At 41.3% G+C, this 20046-nt stretch overlaps 2 protein-coding genes across 4 annotated transcripts in view; one reads left to right on the forward strand and one right to left on the reverse strand.

Annotated features, from left to right (window-relative positions):
* ATP6V1H (ATPase H+ transporting V1 subunit H) overlaps nt 1-12314 on the reverse strand; it is a 32728-nt gene extending 20414 nt beyond the window's left edge. The window contains exons 1-5 of the mRNA XM_079983354.1: nt 12189-12314; nt 8926-9049; nt 5899-6001; nt 3496-3585; nt 317-430 (exon numbers count right to left, since the gene is read on the reverse strand). Of these exons, the coding sequence (XP_079839480.1) occupies nt 317-430; nt 3496-3585; nt 5899-6001; nt 8926-9029 (411 nt within the window). The 5' untranslated portion in view covers nt 9030-9049; nt 12189-12314. The remainder of the gene's footprint in view (nt 1-316; nt 431-3495; nt 3586-5898; nt 6002-8925; nt 9050-12188) is intronic.
* The window catches only part of RGS20 (regulator of G protein signaling 20), a 47424-nt gene continuing 39692 nt past the window's right edge, over nt 12315-20046 (forward strand). For 2 of the 3 annotated variants that reach the window (XM_079983410.1, XM_079983403.1), the window contains exons 1-2: nt 12352-12434; nt 15952-16361. In XM_079983410.1, coding sequence (XP_079839536.1) covers nt 16251-16361 — 111 coding nt within the window. In that variant the 5' untranslated portion in view covers nt 12352-12434; nt 15952-16250. Of the gene's footprint in view, nt 12435-15951; nt 16362-20046 lie in introns of all 3 variants that reach the window. The other variant, XM_079983405.1, reaches the window with a different exon arrangement.

The raw sequence follows: 20046 nt of genomic DNA on the forward strand, positions 1-20046 counted from the left end.
TCCTGTTTAAATCAACACTTCAAACAAGGTGACACTGATGGGTCATACAGCATGTCCATATTGTACTCTGGCTTGGTCTCTGAAAATTTTATAGTCAGATAATGCAGGAATACTGCTAGGAATGGCTTCCTTCCATGGAAAACTTAAATACCATACTTTAAATAAGGCTGTTGTGTTGTTAATGGACAATTTATATAACCCTTAATTATAAAGTACTGACAGGACATTGATATTGAAGGTCTAATAAATCTGTCCCAAGTTTTGCAACCAAAGGTCCCCGCTCAACCCAGGCTATTTGGCTGATCGGAAAGCTTACCATGTGCACAGTGAAAAGATCTTGACGATTCAACATTGGAAGGAAATAGGACCATGCAGTGTTCTTGCCGCGTTTTGCATAGTCAAAGAAAATACTAACACGTTGGTGGTTTTCCTGCAAGCAGCATAAATGGAAAGGAAACACAGTTAGAAAACAGACGGAGACAGTTTTATCCTTGGGGCACTTGGAGATCAGCTGAGATTCTTGATGCTTAATTTCACAAACATAGTTGAAACATAGTTCTATATAAACATAGTTCTATTCTGTATGGATTGTTTTCACTTGCATATGTACACTGTATTTTTTAAATAATAATTTTTATTAAGTTTTCAATTTTACATTTCAAAATAAGCATTTTACAAACTTTAAAATATTAATTGACTTCCCTTCTCCTTCCATGGTTCATTTTACGTATTATACATTCCTGCATATTTTACTATAACCATTCAAATCAGTTTTCCACTTTTAGATCCATCAAAAATTATTTACTCTGTTGAATTTATCTTAGTGCTGCCGGCGTTCTCAGCTGTATACAGTTATTTTCCAAAAAATCAATAAATGTTTTCCACTCTTTTTAAAATATATGTTCTTCTTGCTTTCTTATTCTGTGTGTTAAATCTGCAAGTTCTGCATATTCTGTCAACTTAAGTTGCCAGAGCTCTTTAGTTGGGATCTTGCTCACTTTCCATTTTGGGGCTAACAAAACACAGGCCGGAGTTGTTGCATACATAAATAACCTAGGAACACCTAGGAATTTATGTCAAACAGGACTAGGGTTTTTTTTGGGGGGGAGGGGAGTAGTTTTAAACATTTTCTTCCAATTCATTATAAATCATTTCCCAATATACTTTTACCTTTTTACATGTCCACATGTGAAAAAAGATACTTCCAAAACGTATCTGATTCTGTTTTATAAATCTTAGCCAACCTACTCAGAGTTAAATACCACCTATGAAACATTTTCAAATAATTCTCTTTCAATGAATATCATGCAGTAAATTTCAGCTCGCTTTTCCAAAGTTTCTTCCAGAGATTAAGATCTATATTGTGTCCTATATCTATTGCCCAGTGTGCCACTGAAGCTTTAACAAGCTCGTCTTTTCTTTCCCATTCCAATAAAAAACTATACATTTTAGACAGAAGTTTATTCTTATTTTGTAAGAGTTCTTTTTCAAACTGTGAGCTTTGGTCCAGAAATCCATTCTTTCTATCTAATTTAAATATGCTGTATATCTGGTGATATTGCAACCAACCCATAAGTCGGCTCCTTAAGTTTTCAACTGATTTCATTTTGGGGTCGTCGTCCCCTGTAAAATCCACCAGTTCCCTGTAAGTCACCCATTGTCTGCCAATGTATATGCACATTGTTGTTGAAGCTGCTTCATGAACAGACTTCTGTTGAAAAGTGGTCTTTAAATGTTGTAAGCAAACAAAACTAGATGCTGGACTAGATGGATCGTTGTTTGATTTTGCAAGCCAGTTCTGTGTTCCCCCTGCTTTGGAGAGGATTCATGCTTCTGGCAGGAGATTTGAGACCCCTACCTGTTCTGAATCATTATGATTCTTTCACTCTCAGCTTAAACTTTTCAGGTAATATGCTTGCCCAGAATATCAGCACAATGTGTTAATTTAAAAGTAATTTGGTACAGCAGCCCAAGATCTGCCTGTAAGTGCACTTAAGTGATGCTGCCTGAGCTTGTATAATCACCATGATTCGTGCTAAGCATGTCTTATTTTAAAAATGTAATTGCTACAAATCTAAAATATTAGAACACATTAAGGTAATTTTGCACTATTCAGAACAAAATGTATTGTTAAAAAAAATAAAAAATCAAGGAGGTCATCGGGCCGATAAAAGATTTGTTGCCAAGCAGACAGAACTGGCTTGTGCATGTACATGGAAATCAAAGAAGTTATGCATACGTCCAGTGAGAAATGCTTTGCATATTTCATGCAAAATGTATTTTTCTTACTTCCTTTGAAGGGGAGAAACACATCAGCAAATATACAGCATACCTGTGATAATAGCGCCACCACCAACCACAGCTTCCCTGACCACATGTACCACAATGTTTTATTACCCTGCTACTCCCCTCCTTACAGAGGCAATCAAAGCAACTAACAGAATTCAAGAAATAGACAGAATTAAAATATTAATCCACATAATGAATATCATAAACAAAAAACTACGGACAGCCGAAGAAAAGGCTTAGAGTGTCAACAGACAAACTTAAAACAGTAAATAAAATGAAATAAAATGAAAAGTTAAAGGTAAAGGTAAAGGTACCCCTGCCCGTACGGGCCAGTCTTGACAGACTCTGGGGTTGTGCGCCCATCTCACTCAAGAGGCCGGGGGCCAGCGCTGTCCGGAGACACTTCCGGGTCACGTGGCCAGTGTGACAAAGCTGCATCTGGCGAGCCAGCGCAGCACACGGAAACGCCGTTTACCTTCCCACCAGTAAGTGGTCCCTATTTATCTACTTGCACCCGGGGGTGCTTTCGAACTGCTAGGTTAGCAGGCGCTGGGACCGAGCAGCGGGAGCGCACCCCGCCGCGGGGATTCGAACCGCCGACCTTTCGATCGGCAAGCCCTAGGCGCTGAGGCTTTTACCCACAGCGCCACCTGCGTCCTGCCAAAAAAAATGAAAAGTTACTCCCCTAATATTTGACAGTTCAAGATAAAATGGATAAGTGGGCTCATTATTTATATTTGATTAATGATGATCTTATACAATTTACGCTATATGCAATGGATAAAGTGCTGTTCCGTAGGATGTAGTCGGGAATGTTAATAAAAATAAATGCATATCTCTGTTGGGGTTTTTTATTTTTGAAAAAGGTTAACTGATTCATCTATTAATGGTTTCAGCCACACTTGTTCCAAGCTGTAAATGCAATCTTACTAACTGTATCAAAGGTACTTTCCACAAAGTACAGAGTGCAGGCAGAACCTAGCAGATGTTGATCACAGAAAGCTTATTCCACAAGGCATTGCTGCTTGGCCACCGCTGATCATTTCAGCAGATAAAGCACACAAGCTCTACTAAAATCACTAAAGGCCACTTGGTGCCTTGCAAACCAATTTAAAGTGGGAAGCAAGCAGAAACTTGTCTGCACTGAAATGAGATACCCACATACCAACAAGCACTGGAAATGGGGGGGGGGACCAATTAACTTACCTGCAGCATATCATCCACCATTGTTAAAATGTACTGAACCGTTTGTTCCTTGGAGATGTGAGTCATGAGGTTTATGAACGTTTTAGCGCACTAGGGCAGAAAGAAGTAATCCAAAGAAAGTTAGAATTATTCGCAAGTGTTTTCATTCTTATTTTCATTTGGCAATTTTGCAAGCACAGCCTGTGTGAGGAACACTGAAACAATCCAAAGTTGTTTCACTGTAATAAACACAAGTATTGGGAAACTCCTCCCTAGCCTACTACTATTTCACTGGCTGCATTCATTTAATCAGCAGTCCAAACAGAATTTGGCAATGGGTTATTGACTGTTTCCTCTAGAATATAAAGGTATGCTGTGTTTAATGCATGCCCTGCAGACACAAGACCACAGATTAAGAGAACAAGACACAATCCCATAAAATAAAGCAGGTGGTAATAACCTTTGTCCTTCCAGTTGTTGCTAAATGGTATCTCCTATAATCCCTGTCCGTTGGCCATGCTTGCTGGGGCTGATGGGAGTTTTAGTTCAGTAGCATCAGGAGGACAAAAAGCTCCCCACACCTGAAGTTAAGGTCTACTATGGTTTCTAACAGGCACAAAGGGGAGGCAATAATGAAGACATTTATGTATGCTGAGCCTCACTAACTTCAACAAAAATGTGCAAAACTGCCCGTTATACTTTTCAAAATTAACTAATATGGGAGTGGGGGGAGATTGATTTTGTTCCTAGTCTAAACAGGAGAAGACCTATTCATAGGGCAAGTGCTCCAACATAGGGTTGCCCTATGTCCGGAATTTCCCAGACATGTCCTGTTTTTTGGGGGGGCAGTATGCCCCTCCAGGCAGAATTTGGCACTGTACTTGAAATGTCTGGGTTTTGGGGGAAGGAGTATTTATTGGGGGAGGGGTTGGAGGGACACATGCATGCCACCGAAGCATGGAAGAGGGCAGGCACTGTCCGGGAAGGTCATTTTCAAAATATGGCAACCCTATCAACAACAGAAGACACGAAGACACAGGGGTCACGAAGAGTCGGACATGACTAAACGACTAAACAACAACAACAACAACAACAATCCAACAACAACTGCAGCATTAAGAGGAGTACTTATACTAAGTGTGCCTATACTTTAACAAGCAACTTAAAAAAAATATTTACAATGGCTGTAGTCAGAGATGTACAAGTGTCAGTATACTCGTGCAAGAAGGTTTTTGAGTTGTTTCCTTCTCACTGCAGCCCCAACTTCCCCCAAAGCTGCTCTGCATAGCCAAGGCACCCTCTGGAACAGTATGGGGTGGGGTAGAGAAAGAAGAGAGTTGCAAGAAAGGAGGCGGCAAATTGCCAGGCAAGGCTGGGAAACTCTTCCTGAAACCCTGCAGAGCTGTTGCCAATCAGTGTAGACAACAGTGATCCAGATGGACCAATGTTGCGGCTCAGTATAAGGCAGTATAACCCAATGCCCTATGGCACCCTAAGCCACATTCTCTAAGCACCAAGTGTGATTCACACTAGCATGCAAACGGCAAGCAGTTCAACTACACTTTTGGATCAGTTACACGAAATAATCTGACTGCAATAGCAGAACCCATAAAATGCTCAGAAGGAGGACTGCATATTCAAACAGCGGTCTAAGGCATTTTAACATGACCTATGGACTCTGGTGAAACTTCCATGATTTATTTTGCCTTGGGAAAACCACACCTGGAATACTGTGTCCAATTCTGGGCACAACAATTTAAGAAGGATGTTGACAAGCTGGAACGTGTGCAGAGGAGGGCAATCAAGATGATCAAGGGTCTGGAAACCAAGGTTTATGTGGAACAGTTGAAGGAGCTGGGTATGTTTAGCCGGGAAAAGAGGAGACTGAGAGGAGATATGATAGCCATCTTCATATATCTCAAGGGCTTTCATATGGCAGAGGGAATAAGCTTGATTTCTCCTGCTCTGGAGGGTAGGACTCAAACCAATGCCTTCAAGTTACAAGACAGGAGGTTCCAACTAAACATTGGGAAAACTTTCCAACAGTATGAGCTAACTGACCATGGAACGGTCTCCCTCAGGAAGTTGTGGACCCTCCTTCCTTAGAGATTTTTAGGCAGAGGTTGGATAGCCATCTACCATGGATGCTTTAGTTGAGATTCCTGCATTGCAAGGGGTTGGACTAAGTGACCCTTGGGGTCCCTTTCAACTTTACAATTCTGGCTTGCATTATTTATGCTTCTTGTCATCATACTCAATGGTAGAAAGTGCGGAAGGCACACGGTTAATTCACCAGGACATTTTCACAAATGATCTATGAGGAAAGCTGGCACAGAAGCAGAAATATAGATGACAAACTTTTAAAACCAGAATGCCAAAGACAAAACAACCCTAGGAGATTGCCCCAAAGAGATGCTGGGTTACCTGGTTGCCTTCATTTTTAATCAATTCTTGTTTCTCTTCTGGGCTCCTTTTCTGCTCGAATTTTTGAATAAATTCACAGTCTTCTGCTGAAATCATCTGCCCTCTAGCAAGGAAAACAAAGCTTTAAGGACTTCCTGTGCTATCATTGTTTTACTGCTTGTAGATTTAACAGAATATATCCTGCTGTTCAAAAAAAATTTCCCTAGGTGCTAATGTAATAATTTCCTACAGTGACTGTTTACTGAGCACACTTCCCTTTCCAAACATATTAAATAAATTTGGAGCATATACTGTGTTTAGCCCAAGAGCATGGATGCTGTCCAAAGCCATTATCTTGCAAGGAAAAGGGCAGTGAAGACCCCAGTGTATCTTTGACGATTCAAAAGCTTCTATGGAGCCAAGGCTAATGGAATTTTTGACTTTTTTTTCCTTGAAGCAGTAAACCCCAACTCCATGACTAATCATAAACTGCTTTTGAAAGGTCTACAGTGGTACCTCTTGTTGCAAACTTAATTTGTTCCGAAGGTCCATTCTTAAGCTGAAACCGTTCTTATCCTGAGACGCGCTTCCACTAATGGGGCCTCCAGCACGCGATTTCTGTTTGCATCCTGGGGCAAAGTTCGCAACCAGGAGCAGCTACTTCCGGGTTTGCGAAGCTCGTAACCTGAAGCATTCGTAACCAGAAGCGTTTGTAACCAGAGGTACCATTATACTTAGTTTCATAAGAACTTAAGAACAGGCCTGTTGGATCAGGCCAAATACTCTTGTACAGTCTACAAGAACAGCATAAAGTTGACCATGTTTTGAGTAAACTGTTTTCAAGTCTTTATACCCTTGGGTCTGATTTGGAAGCTCCAGCTAATGTAGACTGCAGCAGCCAGATTACTTTTTACCTTTTCTGGTTCAGAATACTTGACACCATCGTTAAAACAGCTGCAATGGCTGCCCATCTGCTACTGAGCCTGGTTCAAGGTTCACGTATTGATTTACAACTTGAATCCAGGATACCTCAGGGTTCTCCTGAAACTTTATATCCCAGCTTGATCACCAAGATCATCTACAGGACCATCTTTGGTCATTCCCTGAGTTGTCAGGCTCACCTGACAACAATGAGAAACTGAGCCTTTAGTTTCCACCAGTCCTGCGGGAAATCCTGCCAAATAGTTCAATGGGCACCTTCTGTGCCAGCTTTTAAACGCCTGCTGAAAACCTTTTGGTTCCAGCAGGCCTATGCAGGCAGTTAAGAGTACATCGTCCACAATGGTCAATTGACATGTGTTTTTAATTTCTCTTTTGCTCTTAACTTGTTCTTAAATGTTATTGTTTCATTTTATGTTTATACACTGTTGTAAAGCACTATGACATATTTTTTATGACACCGTGGTATATAAACATTTTGATAAATAAATGATTCAGTGTATTTTTATGTAACATTAACACATATTGGGTAAACCACAGGAAATCATCTATTGATTGTGAATTTCAATGTACTGTACTATTTTGCCTTCCCTTAAATTTAGAGTTAATTAGCAGACTGCTTAGAAAAGATCATCAAGCCCAAAGAAAAAACCCTTATTAAAAATATATGCTTTTAGATTCCAATATAATATTCATTCCTATGATTTCAGAATAGTAACTAATCCTGGACACTGGTAACAATAAATAAATAAATAAAGATTCTTAGACAGCAGTCCTACATCTTTCGGTTCCCCAACACCCTGACAACTTTCCAATGACAGACCAACATAATTCCAAGGCCATGAGGAAAAACAGCTGCTGATTAGGGATAAAGAACATGTCCTAAGTGATGTTATTCTTTTTTTTTTTAAAGCCCTCTTGCAGTCAGTCAGTGACACAGTAACTTGTGATTAAGTTTTCCTTTCAATTATAGATTTTCCTTGCAAGAAGTGTAGTTCTTCTGTTCACATGAAGTAGTAACAGTCTTTTTTTTTCCTTTGCAATATTGAATTTGATCAGGCTGTAATCTCATTACTATTATTGTACAATATAATACTGTTCCAATTCTGTAATTATTTCATCAGACAGTGCCTGGCGAATATTAGGTGTTTGCTTTCCTGTGAATTTCACTGGTATTGTTTGTGAATTAATGAATCAAAGGGGGGGGGGATAGTAAGTGAATGTGGCCACAACTATTTAGACATTCCAGCCCACCCTTTGACCTGGGAATGTTCTTTTGCGCTGGTTAAATTCTTCTTTGTGATCTCTTTGTATGTCTTCTACAAACCAACATGCACTTATGGGCAATGGAGCTCTGGGAGGCTTTTTTGTGTGTAGTTAATTATGTAGTTATGGGACGCAGGTGGCACTGTGGGTTAAAGCCTCAGCGCCTAGGACTTGCCGATCGAAAGGTCGGCGGTTCGAATCCCTGCGGCGGGGTGCGCTCCCGCTGCTCGGTCCCAGCGCCTGCCAACCTAGCAGTTCGAAAGCACCTCCGGGTGCAAGTAGATAAATAGGGACCGCTTACCAGCGGGAAGGTAAACGGCGTTTCCGTGTGCGGCTCTGGCTCTGGCTCTGGCCAGAGCAGCGATGTCACGCTGGCCACGTGACCCGGAAGTGTCTCTGGACAGCGCTGGCCCCTGGCCTCTTAAGTGAGATGGGCGCACAACCCCAGAGTCTGTCAAGACTGGCCCGTACGGGCAGGGGTACCTTTACCTTTACCTTTACCTTTAATTATGTAGTTAAATGGCAGAAAGCAGTCTTAAGGATAGTGGAATTCCTCAACAAATTGGCATTTTAAAAACTGGATTTTGCCAGACTTCTGAAAAAGTTTATGAAAATTGTTAGGAAAAAATGTTTCTATCAATCATATCCATCCATGGAACCCTAGCCTTATTTGTTTTAACGAAATATCCTTTCTGGTAATAACAGTTAATTTTCACTAACTCAGTATTTTTCCAGTTCTCCTAACAGCATGCAAGACCTTCCATGAGCATAAAAACTGTAACTAGTTTAGAAGCCTAGAGATATATACTCCTTCTGGGAACCTGTGCCCAGATACTAACTTACTGGAGATATGACTGCCAATTCACTTTGTTGGCCCGAACCTCGGCAGCTTTGGCAGCAATGATATTGGTGGGGACAGCAGCATCTACAGCACCCCGGATATCCATTTTTATCTTGATTTCAAAACCTGTTAAGAAAATAAAGGCTGCTATCAGTTTACATTGAACAAAGTGATTTCAAGAGTCTGAAACTGTGTTTAGAAAGCTGCTAAACCTACGAGAAGTGACTATACTTCATCCAAAAGTTTAAACCCCACTGACTTAAAAAAAGAATTAAGCATGTACTTAACTTTTTAACATTGAAATTAATGAGGCTTACAAGTCTGTATATTCCACGGGATTGTTCCAGGTGCAGGCATTTGCGTACCTTATTATTTGCTTATTTTCTACAGTTGCTCACTGAAGTCTATTCTGCATACATCTCAATTTTCCAGGCATTATATATTATGCTATCCTGACTGTACACTGATTTGGAATCAAACATCCTCTAACATTTTTCTTTTTAAGTCCAAGGCCCACATAGTTGCAGAAGTATTACAGTAATATATACAACATGATTAGCTTTGAAAAGATATCCATGCAATACATAACGCAGTTTTGAATAAAACAGAACTATATTCCAAACTTAGGCTGGGGTGTTTTTTGGCAATCCACATAACTTCCCTTACCTGTATGATATAGGAGATGGCAGGCAGAGACCACCCCCTCCCACAACAAGGTATTAATCCACTCCCTGGCCCAGCTAGCTGTCCCCTCTCTGCTAGTTTTTTATCAGCCGGGGTGGGGGGGAGCAGGGGTCCAGAGTACAAGCAGGCGTTCTGACCAATCCAAGCACCTTGTCAATATCCTCAAGCCTTACCAACTGAAAGTCATCCAAAACAACAGGACTAGACAGTGCTCTGGACACCCCTTGAGGGTTATCTGCTGTAATAGTGGAGTCAAGATCCCAGTGGATGTAAGCGATGTTTTGCAAACAAATCACTGCAAGCTACCATCAGTTCTATCACCTCCTTTGGGAGGAAAAGCTCTGTTGGACAGCACAATGAGGATGCAATGGAAAGCCTAAATCTCAACAGGAAGTGATCTGACCTGACAAGAAGTGATGTCAATATCCCTCACTTTCAGATCACCTTCTTCCTGCTCAGCCAAGAAAATAGGGACCAGAGTGTGACCTGCCACAAGCGTTTGGACAGCCCCATGCTCGTCATGGCAGCCATGAAGTCCTGATCCACCCCAGAGCTGACAGCTTCAACATGGATGTTGAAGTCCCCCAACATCAGCAATCTGGGAGTCCTCAGCACCACCTCCAAGATCAGCTCTATCAGTTCAGACAGGGAGGCTGCTGGGCAAGGAGACAGACAGTAAACCAGCAGAATCCCTAATCCCAAAGTCAGGAACACACATACTCTAGATTCAAACACACACACACAACTCGACAGAGAGCTTGGAGAGAAAGAGTGTTCTCGCTTCTGACATTCGATCAGCTCTGGCTCAGGGCAATCCCCCTCCCCCCCCCCCCCGAGGTAGCAGCTACTTTGTGGAACACTCTACTTAGAAAAGTTTGATCACCTCCTTATCTCTTGAACAATTATTCCAACCAAGCTAAAACAATTAATTCAAAAAATCCTTCCCAGTGGGATATAGCTCCTTTGATGCTGGGTATTTTTTATTATTGTATTAGGATGGGGTGGGGCTTATCACACTTTTATATTTACTTTGATAGTGCTAATTCATTTTAGAAAAGTAAATAAATCAACAACAACACAAGAAAAAATGTGCAGAATGCCCTTTTATTTATCATAAACTATTCAGTGTTATGTGACATGGGCATTGTTCCAGAAGGGATCTGCACATTTGAGACTGTAGATTTCTTGCCAAATAAGGTTCAGTCTAACAAAACTCAGTTTCATTTTTGAGACAAACAGTTTCTGGTTCGGGCAGCAAGTAATTTTGCCCAGCAGCTAAGGATTAACTTGAGTTCTACCTCCTGTGACCTATAACCAATGTCACTTCCCCTTTCCAGCTAAGGCGTAACTTTCCAATTTTTCAACCCTATACAGTACACCCTTTCTAGCTGTAAGCACAAGTTCAAGCATGAACAAGATTGTGCTGCATGAACAAGATTGCACTGCACATCATCCTAAAGTGATACTTTTTTCTTTTCTTTTTACAGAATGGAAGTATAGTTTGAATACCAGAATGTATGACCTTCACCACTTCTGCTTTCTACTTTCTTAGGGGGTGTCTGGCCTAGTCCAGCTCTGATGCCAAAACAAGCTGCCTGAGTTTTTAATGCATTAAATCATTGTTAGGGCAGAACTCTCCATAAACATTAGATAACTCAGCCTGACTGAACCTGTTCAAACTTCATCAGGACCATTTGCCTACACACAAAATCCATATAAACTGTTTCCTCCCTTTCACTGGAAACATGCAATGACTGTTATTGGATGAAACATTTCCTTCTGCCCTCTGCGTTAGTGTCAACAAGATCAAGTCTTACCTCAGATGAAGGAAGCTGAACAACCATTTTTCATTCTAGCATACAACCTAAGTGCACCTATACGTACTCCAAAAGTCATTAGCAGTACTGGTATGATTACAAGGAGCACAAACATTTAACGAAGTGGTGAGAGAAAACCTAATGGTTCAGTAAGCTCAAGGACAGCAAGATTCAGAAAAACAAAGCTCTTATAGAAAGACTGAAATAACTAGACAATTCCCATTCCAAGATCAGAGTGGCCCTGTGCTGTTTTGCTTTTTTAAAATATGTGCAGAAGCACCTCCATCTTGGCACTTATTTTAGTAGCCTTTCTGCACCACTTAAAGAACATCTAGCCCTTTAGCTGAGAGTGCAGCAGAGCAATCAAATTCATGGATTCCAAGACTAGCAAAGGCTGGTATTAGTCACAACAGCAAGGGGGTTAGAAAGCCAGAACCTCAGTAATGCCTCCCAAGTACCAGAGCCTGGAGATAAAAGAGAACCACCCTGCTCTGCTTGTGACCTTCCCTGCGGTATCGAGATAATCACTCGCCGCTTAAACAGATGCTGGGAATCCGCAAGAGCTTTCCTAGCTGAGAGTATTTTGCGTACAGCGGGTACGTGGGTAGCCCGGGAGGCGAGAACGGGGCGGCCTTCCGTGAGTTCCAGCTGAGTCTCCGGGGCAGCGCGCAGCTTCCTTGCCAGCTTCCTGTGCCCACCAGCCCCACCCCAAGGCCTTCCGCTCCAGCCCCTGTCCCGCTCCCGGGGCTGCAGGCCTCACTTACCTCCCTCGCTTCGTAGGCCGGCGATGAAGTCCCCGGAATCCGCGGCAGCAACGGGTGACCCAGACTCAGCAGCTAAGCAGAAGAGGGACAGCCGAGGCTCACGGTCATGTGACTGCGCTCAGCTGACAACAACAGCGGCCGAGATAGGGCGACGCTACGGGTCCCGGGAAGGCACCGTTCGCGAAGCGGGAAATGTTAGCCAAAAGAGGAGGCGGGGGACGCCGCGAGGGCGAGCGTGCTGGGCCGGTACGTTAGAACGCTGTGCAGACGCAACTTTTATTTTCAGCGTCACAGAACGCTTTTCTTTTTATTTTCTAACGTTATTGGAGGGTTAATGGGAGAGTTTTAAGAGAGCATTTGCAGGCAGCTGTGATAAAACAATCATATAGCCTGGTCCGTGGCAAGTTTAGTAACGCAATGACCTCCAATGCACTCGCCCTCCCCGCAGCGCGCGCACGTACACAAACATAGAACTTTGATCATCAAGTTCCAGCTTGTCCATATCCTTATTAAATTGTGGCGCCCAGAACTGGACACAGCATTCCAAGTGTGGTCTGACCAAGGCAGAAAAGTGGTACTGTTACTTCCCTTGATCTGTTACTGTTACTTCTGTTGATGCAGCCTAGAAGAACATTAGCTTATTTTGCTGTTGCTGCAATCACACTGTTGACTCGCGTTCATCTTGTGGTCTATTAAGGCCCCTAGTTCCTTTTCACGTGTACTACTGACAAGCCAGGGGTCCCCCATCTTATATTTGTGCAGCTGCTTAAAACCTGACATTTTTCCCTAGTGAAATTCATTTTGTTAGTTTGGGTCTTGCTCTCCAATCTGTTAAAGTCATATTGTATCCCAGTTCTGTCTTCTACGGCAGACAGAAATGGGAGCTCCTCCCATTTTGGTATCATCTGCAAATTTGATGAGCACCCCCTCAATTCCTTCTTCCAAGTCATTTATAAAGACGTTGAACAATAACAAGCATCTCACTTGTCACTTGTTTCTCCATCAGTGAGTAGTCTTTGGGTTTTGGTCAGTCAACCAGCTAAAAATCCACCCAGCAGTTACATTGTTCAGACCACATTTTACCAGCTTCTCTGCAAGAAGATCATGGGGGACTTTGTCAAAAAGCCTTACTGTTCTCAAAGAATTCTCAAAGGTTATAGACAGTGGCTCTGAGATTACATCTGCAAACTCCTGTAGTCAGTGCTTTTTTCTGGGGGGACGCAGGGGTACACATACCCCTAAACATTTTGTGAATCTAAGTCTGGCCTCATTGAGGGGCAGTATTTCAATATGAGTAGGAATAATAATAATAATAATAATAATAATAATAATAATTTATTTATACCCCGTCCATCTGGCTGGGTTTCCCCAGCCACTCTGGGCAGCTCCCAATAAAATATTAAAAACACAATACAGCATTAAACATTAAAAACTTCCCTAAACAGGGCTGCCTTCAGATGTCTTTTAAAAGTAGGATACAGTGATACCTTGGGTGGCTGGGGAAACTCAGCCAGATGGGCGGGGTATAAATAATAAATTATTAAATTATTATTCTAGAGGGTTAATGTGGGTGGTGGTGGTAAGGGGGGTGGTGAGATGACAATCCAGCCACATGGGTGGGGAATAAATAATAAAATTGTTATTACAGTGGAACCTTGGTTCTCGAACGGCCTAGTTGACAAACAAATTAACTCACAAACACTGAAAACCGGTTTTCGAACGTTTTTCGAGTGTTTCGGTTTTCGAACGTTTTTCAGAAGCCGTATTTCTGATGCAGCTGTTGGCTATTGTTTCTGGGGCACCTGTACCAATTGGAAGCCGCACCTTGATTTTCGAACATTTTAGAAGTCAAACGGACTTCTGGAACGGATTAAGTTCAAGAACTGAGCTACCACTGCATTATTATTATAGCTGTGCATCCCATTATTTCAAGTAATAATAATAATAACAATCCCTCTTGTGCATTTTGGAAAGTAAATGTTCAGAATGGAAATAAAAGGCCCACAATACACAAAGAGCTCTCTCTCTGTTTCTCTGGATTGCACCTAATTCAGTGAGACTAATTGCCAGGTACAGGGTTGCGATCAGACAGAGTATCAGTCTTCAAATGACATATTTCAGTTTTATGTAATGTAAACCAATGGCACACCTTCCGGTGGGAACTGCTAACATATGGAACAAAACTCAATAATATGATAATTTATTATTATTATTACAGAGAAAGCAAAAGTTCAAATACTTTCACCAAACACAAATTGCAATTTAATGAGATGAAACAATATTCCGTATTTCCTGATGTATGCCTTCATATGTTTTCATTTGATTACAGTATATGACAAAACATCAACAGTTCTCAAGCTTCATTTTGCTGCTGTAGCTGCAGGTGCTTTACTTCCTGGGAAGGCAATCACTTGGGTTGTCTGGCTTGCTAAACCTACTGCCACTAAATTCCAATTGCACACATGGTTCTTTCCTGCGTGCACATGTTCTTCCACATCACTTCCTCCCATGTGTGTTATCGGGGGGGGGGGGGGGGGAGACAGGGCCTTGAGGGTAATCCCCACTTGCGCAGCTGATCTGCTTGTGCAAACAAGACTCCCCCTTCATCTCCACTCTTGCAGCCGGCTGTTCAGTCTCCAAATCTGCTCCAGGGAGTTGGCGGCCCTCTAGAGCAAAGTATGGAGAAGGCTGAAAAGGAGAGGAAGGGCAAGACTGGTCACTTTTGCTGGCATGATCTTGGATCTCACCCAGAATGTATAAAATAACTTGGGGTCAGCCCATCTGTTAGTCCCCACCCTTCATGGTGTTAAGGGTGCCAACAGACTTGACTTATGCAAGGATCTGGAACTTGTGGCTCTGCAGGAGTCACTAGACTACAGCTCCCACCATCCTTGACCCAATGGCATGCTGGCTTGGAGCCCAACAATATTTGGTAGGCCACAGGGTAGCCTGTCTCTCTCTCTTTGGTTGAAGTCCAGCACAACCCCCACACTACCATGCAGCCTCCTGTACAACATAATACATAAAAACGCACAAAATATATAAATCACTCTCAAAAGCTGAGCTAACAGGGATTTTGTTCTGCAAAACATAATGTCTGCGAAAGACTGTGCTGCTGTAATTAGATTATAGCAAGCACAGAACAGAGCGAAACCAAAGGCCACCAATTTGTCACAAATATAATTATGAAAGTATTGCTGACAGACTAAAGTGGTCATATCATTAACAGGTTCTAATGAATGAATCCATTATGACAATTTAACCTGGTTTTCATTCTGTAGTCTTCTGCTCCCACCTTTAGGCAGAATGGATGATGGATACATATAATTTAAATGGTGTGGTTTAATGCAACCGGTTAATCAGGTCTTATTTGTAGAGAGAGAAAGAGAAATTATTTTTGTGATATTTAAGCTAGAATCAAAGACCTATTAATAAGCTACCTGAAGTTTCTCAGTGTTCACTTATATTGCTAAAGTCACATTTCCATTTAGACTGGAAGGATTAGTTAAATCAGTTGGCTACTCTGTGATTGACAAATACCACTGGTCTAAGTTGGACTCAGCAGTTCAGTGTCACGTTCCAATCCCTGTGGAACTGTGTCATCCTTATGCCTAATCTTTTCTGTACAGGACTACATGTAAAAACCAATTCACTGAACAATGCTGCTTTGCTCTCAGTGTTAATTGTCACGGCTACAATGAGTTTAGATGCTTCATCAGATATTCTGTATCAGGATTCATTTTTCTTCTTGTTGTTGTTTTAGAATCTTTATCAACTTGCAATCACCAAGCTAAAGCAATCCACTAATACTTGGACTAATACTTTGTGGAATTCAAAGGAGCTGCACAGACAACAGATAATCCTGTTTGCCCTCCCAGCTGTAAGCAGTGCAGGAAAGATCGAATAAACTTCAAGAGAATCAGATACTTGTCCCATTGATTCAAGGAGAAGTTCATCTTATGCTGCTTTCATTTGCTTCAGTGTCTGGATTTGAAGTATATTTTCTATAAAAAAACCTGACATTTTCCAAAGAAAACGGAGTGTGGAATTGGATTTAGAAATATGCCCTTTTATGACCTATCAGTGTGGAGGCAATATCTATTTTCCTTCAGGACACAGAGCACAAATACAGAAGATGAAAATGAAGACACCACAGCTCAGCTGTTTTTCAAGGTAAGAAAAAGTTTGGGGTAATGAAAAGAGAGGGGCAATGAGTTAAATTAATGCTGTTGCATCGCTAATGCTTGGTTCAGAGAGGTGGCAATGTCTACAGTGCAATTTCTCCTATATATGATAATAGCAATAAAAAAAATTGCTGCAAAATCATAATGTATAGTTAGGGCCCTGTTCAGGTCTTTCGCCAGCATGGAAAATGAGTCCAATAGTGCCTTTTAAAACTTGATTTTCTTACTTCTCGGTGGTCTCATTTTAGCTCCATGTCAGTCCTTACAAAAGCACTGAGTTTACTGTTAAAGGGAGTAATGCATGTGCCCTCAATTGATTCCTAAGTCAAAAACAAGAATTTTATTTTGCCATGAGTACAAAATTTAGGAAGCTGCTGCTGTGTCAGTTTCTCCACCTATGAAGTCATGATACTGCAGTGCTTAAGAAAGAGAAGTAGTGCTGTAAATTTCAAACACTGTAGCATTCTTCACCACTTTCCTGTTTCTATATTTAATTCCTCCTTTTCCCCACCCAGTTATCTGCTAAGCATCTCTCTGAGTCCTGCACTACAGGTGCATTGCTCATTCAGGAGATCATCCACAACCATTCAAGGAACACTGATGTTCTTTTGTCAAATCTCAGCATCCATCTGGAAACTTTTTTTTTGCAAAAACCACAGTGGCAGACCTGTTCACAAAAATCAGACAGCAAGCCCACAACACAGCCTTTGTGTGACACCAGGCGTGCCTTGAATCACTGACTCTCCCTTCCAATCAAGAGCCCTTATATGTCACCAATTCCTAAGGACTTCACCTTTCGTTTTTAAAGTGCACATTTCTAGTCCTCATTGTTACAGAAAGTAATTTAATAAATTTAAGAAGTGGTACTGCTAGAGTGCAGAATCATTTTGATGGGGTTGTTTTGATGGGGTTTTCCAGTGGCCAAAAGTAAGGACTTCTCTACTCTATGCACACACACCCTGCCACTAGAAAACAACCCCACTCCTCTCTATAAAACTGCCCTAAAATGAATCCCTCCAACCTTTTCCTCTGGTATTCTTTATTTTATCAAGGAGAGAACTATATTCAAAGAAGCTAATTTGCCACATTTAAATCAATCAATCCAGTTGAATTATTTTGTTTTATGGGTACAGAAGAGGTGGGGCAAGGAAGTAGTACAGAATGTCTGGGCTGTAGTGATGTTCCTGCAGTAATTCTCTGTCCATGTAAACATTCACTGCCCTTGCTTCACCTCATAACCTACTTCCTTCCTTCCGCTTTAGGACACTCTAAGCCTGTATCAGATCCTGAAGCCTCTTCCTGTTGCTTTCTAATATTTCCACAGGACATTAACTGCCTATTGTCTACTTGACAGTCTAGGTTTCAAATCCTACCAAGACTCCTGGACTTGGATTCTAGCAGCCTGAAATTGTTTTTGCTTCTAGTTTATTTTACTTAATCCTAACCTCGTTCTTTGCTATCCGACAATGACTTTACTGTACTTTATTAGTTTCTAGGTTAATCCTCTCTGGTACTGACCTCTTGGCCAGGTTCCTACTGGACATTCTCCCTTCCCCAGACTCCATTTCCCTTTTTCTTCTCCATCTTAGTATTTTACCCACAAAGATAGAGTAGCTGGATCAATAGCTTTAAATCCCTACGTAAACAGAAGGATTTTTATCCTTTCATTAGGTAAATTTACATATACTATATGCTTATTCACATTTCCACAATCTAAATTGCTAAAGAAATATTTTAAGCCTTACTAGGTGACATTTAAAGACCTTTTAAAATATTCATCATGAGACTTAGTTTAGCTCTTTGAGTCGGTTACATCTAGCTTTTATTTGCAAATGCTGGTGAGGTTAAAATAGGTCAGTTAAAATAGCTTTGTTGCTTTGTTTGGCCTAATTCATACTAAGCAGAGTTTATTATCACAGTCTATGAAAGAACAATCCAGTATTATTTTGGCATTTCTGTTTTGCATTTATTATATGCCAGGCTATAGTTTGGGGAATAAATACCACACACTTCCATTTTTTTCTGTTTATAATTTTGAAGTGTAAGTGACTTCTTGTAGCATTTTCCTTTTCTCTTCTGAGTTTATTTTAAGTGAGATTGAAAGCAGAATTTGATAATTTTCTCTATAGATGATTGATGAATGCCTTGAATGTGAACCATTTCATATTGTTCAGGTGTTTTGCTGCTACATTATTATTTGTACAGTAGTGCATATTCTATCTTTCTATAACAGGTTCATTCAAGTGAGCCCACTGTCGTTAACTGCGGCCCTAGAATACAGACTCTGAATCAACCCTTTAATCCTTGCCCAAGGTTCCTGGTTTTGCCTTAGGCTATGTGCACATTGCCATTCAGTGCATTACCACTGCTGGTGTTTGAAGCAAAGTACTTTACATATGATATTACCAACAATTCATATGTGGCTTCTACTACTGTTTGATGTGTTCACCTTCAGGCCAGCTTCCATATCATTTGAAAACATAAGCCATGGTTAATCTGAGATGTGTACATTGCAGACAGGCTAATAATGGTGCTTCACCCTGTGCTGCCCATGTCTTCCCCACAACTCTGTCCCACCCCCCATTTCAACTATTCCCACAGTGTAGCTTTGCTACAAATACACCTAGTGTATTTGGCACATGTTGCCACCATATTATTGCTATTATTAACCTGCCCTTCAACCTAAGGTCCCAGAGTGGATTACAACAATTAAATCACAATATTTAAACAGTTTGAACATATCTGTCACAATGGCAATATAGCTGGCACTCCAGCATAGTATTCTATAACCTCTTTGTCAGCTGAACTTAACATTAGATTGTGTCCTGAATCATTTTGGACTCTCCCCTGTATTCAGCATAGCTGTCAATGTTTCCCTTTTCTTGTGAGGAATCCTATTTGGAATAAGGGAATTTCCCTTAAACAAAGGGGAAATTTGACAGCTGTGGTATTCAGCAATGCATCAGTAATATACAAATTATCAACAATAAACAAATACAATCAGCAAAAGGTAAAAAAAACCCAAGTCTACATAACTGAATTACAAGTTTGAACAAGTTGGCTGAAATAAAAACATTTTAGCTGGGGTCTAAAACAAAAGAAGGACAATTCCTGCTCAGTGTTCATAGACCAGGAAGTCCAGAGCACATGTGCTGCTACACTAAAGATGGACTCCTCACAGATACCAAATGAACATGGCACTTTTAAAAGTGCTAGCTCTGCAGATGAAAGCAGTCAAATAGGGGTAAGATCAGGCTTCCTCAACCTTGGCCCTCCAGATGTTTTGGGACTACAATTCCCATCATCCCTCATCACTGGTCCTGCTAGCTAGGGCTCATGGGAGTTGTAGGCCAAAAACATATGGAGGGCCAAGGTTGGAGAAGCCTGGGTAAGATGATTCCCCAAGTATACTGGGCCCAAGCTGATCAGGCTCTATATGCTAATCAGAATACCTTGTAGCAGATCAGCAACTGATGCAGGTCTTTGAGCAGAAGTTTTAATATGCTGTCACCAATCATGCTGCAGCATTCTGCACTAACTGCAGCTTCTGCACCAGCCACAAGGGGAGCCCCACAGAGAGTGCATGGCAGCATTCCAGTCATGAAATTACCAGGGCCTGGACTGCTATGGTCAAGCTATCCCAGCCCAGGAATGTCTGCGGCCAAAGCTGATGG

Source organism: Podarcis cretensis (assembly GCF_951804945.1).
Source record: "Podarcis cretensis genome assembly, chromosome: 7".
In the NCBI taxonomy this organism is placed as follows: domain Eukaryota; kingdom Metazoa; phylum Chordata; class Lepidosauria; order Squamata; family Lacertidae; genus Podarcis; species Podarcis cretensis.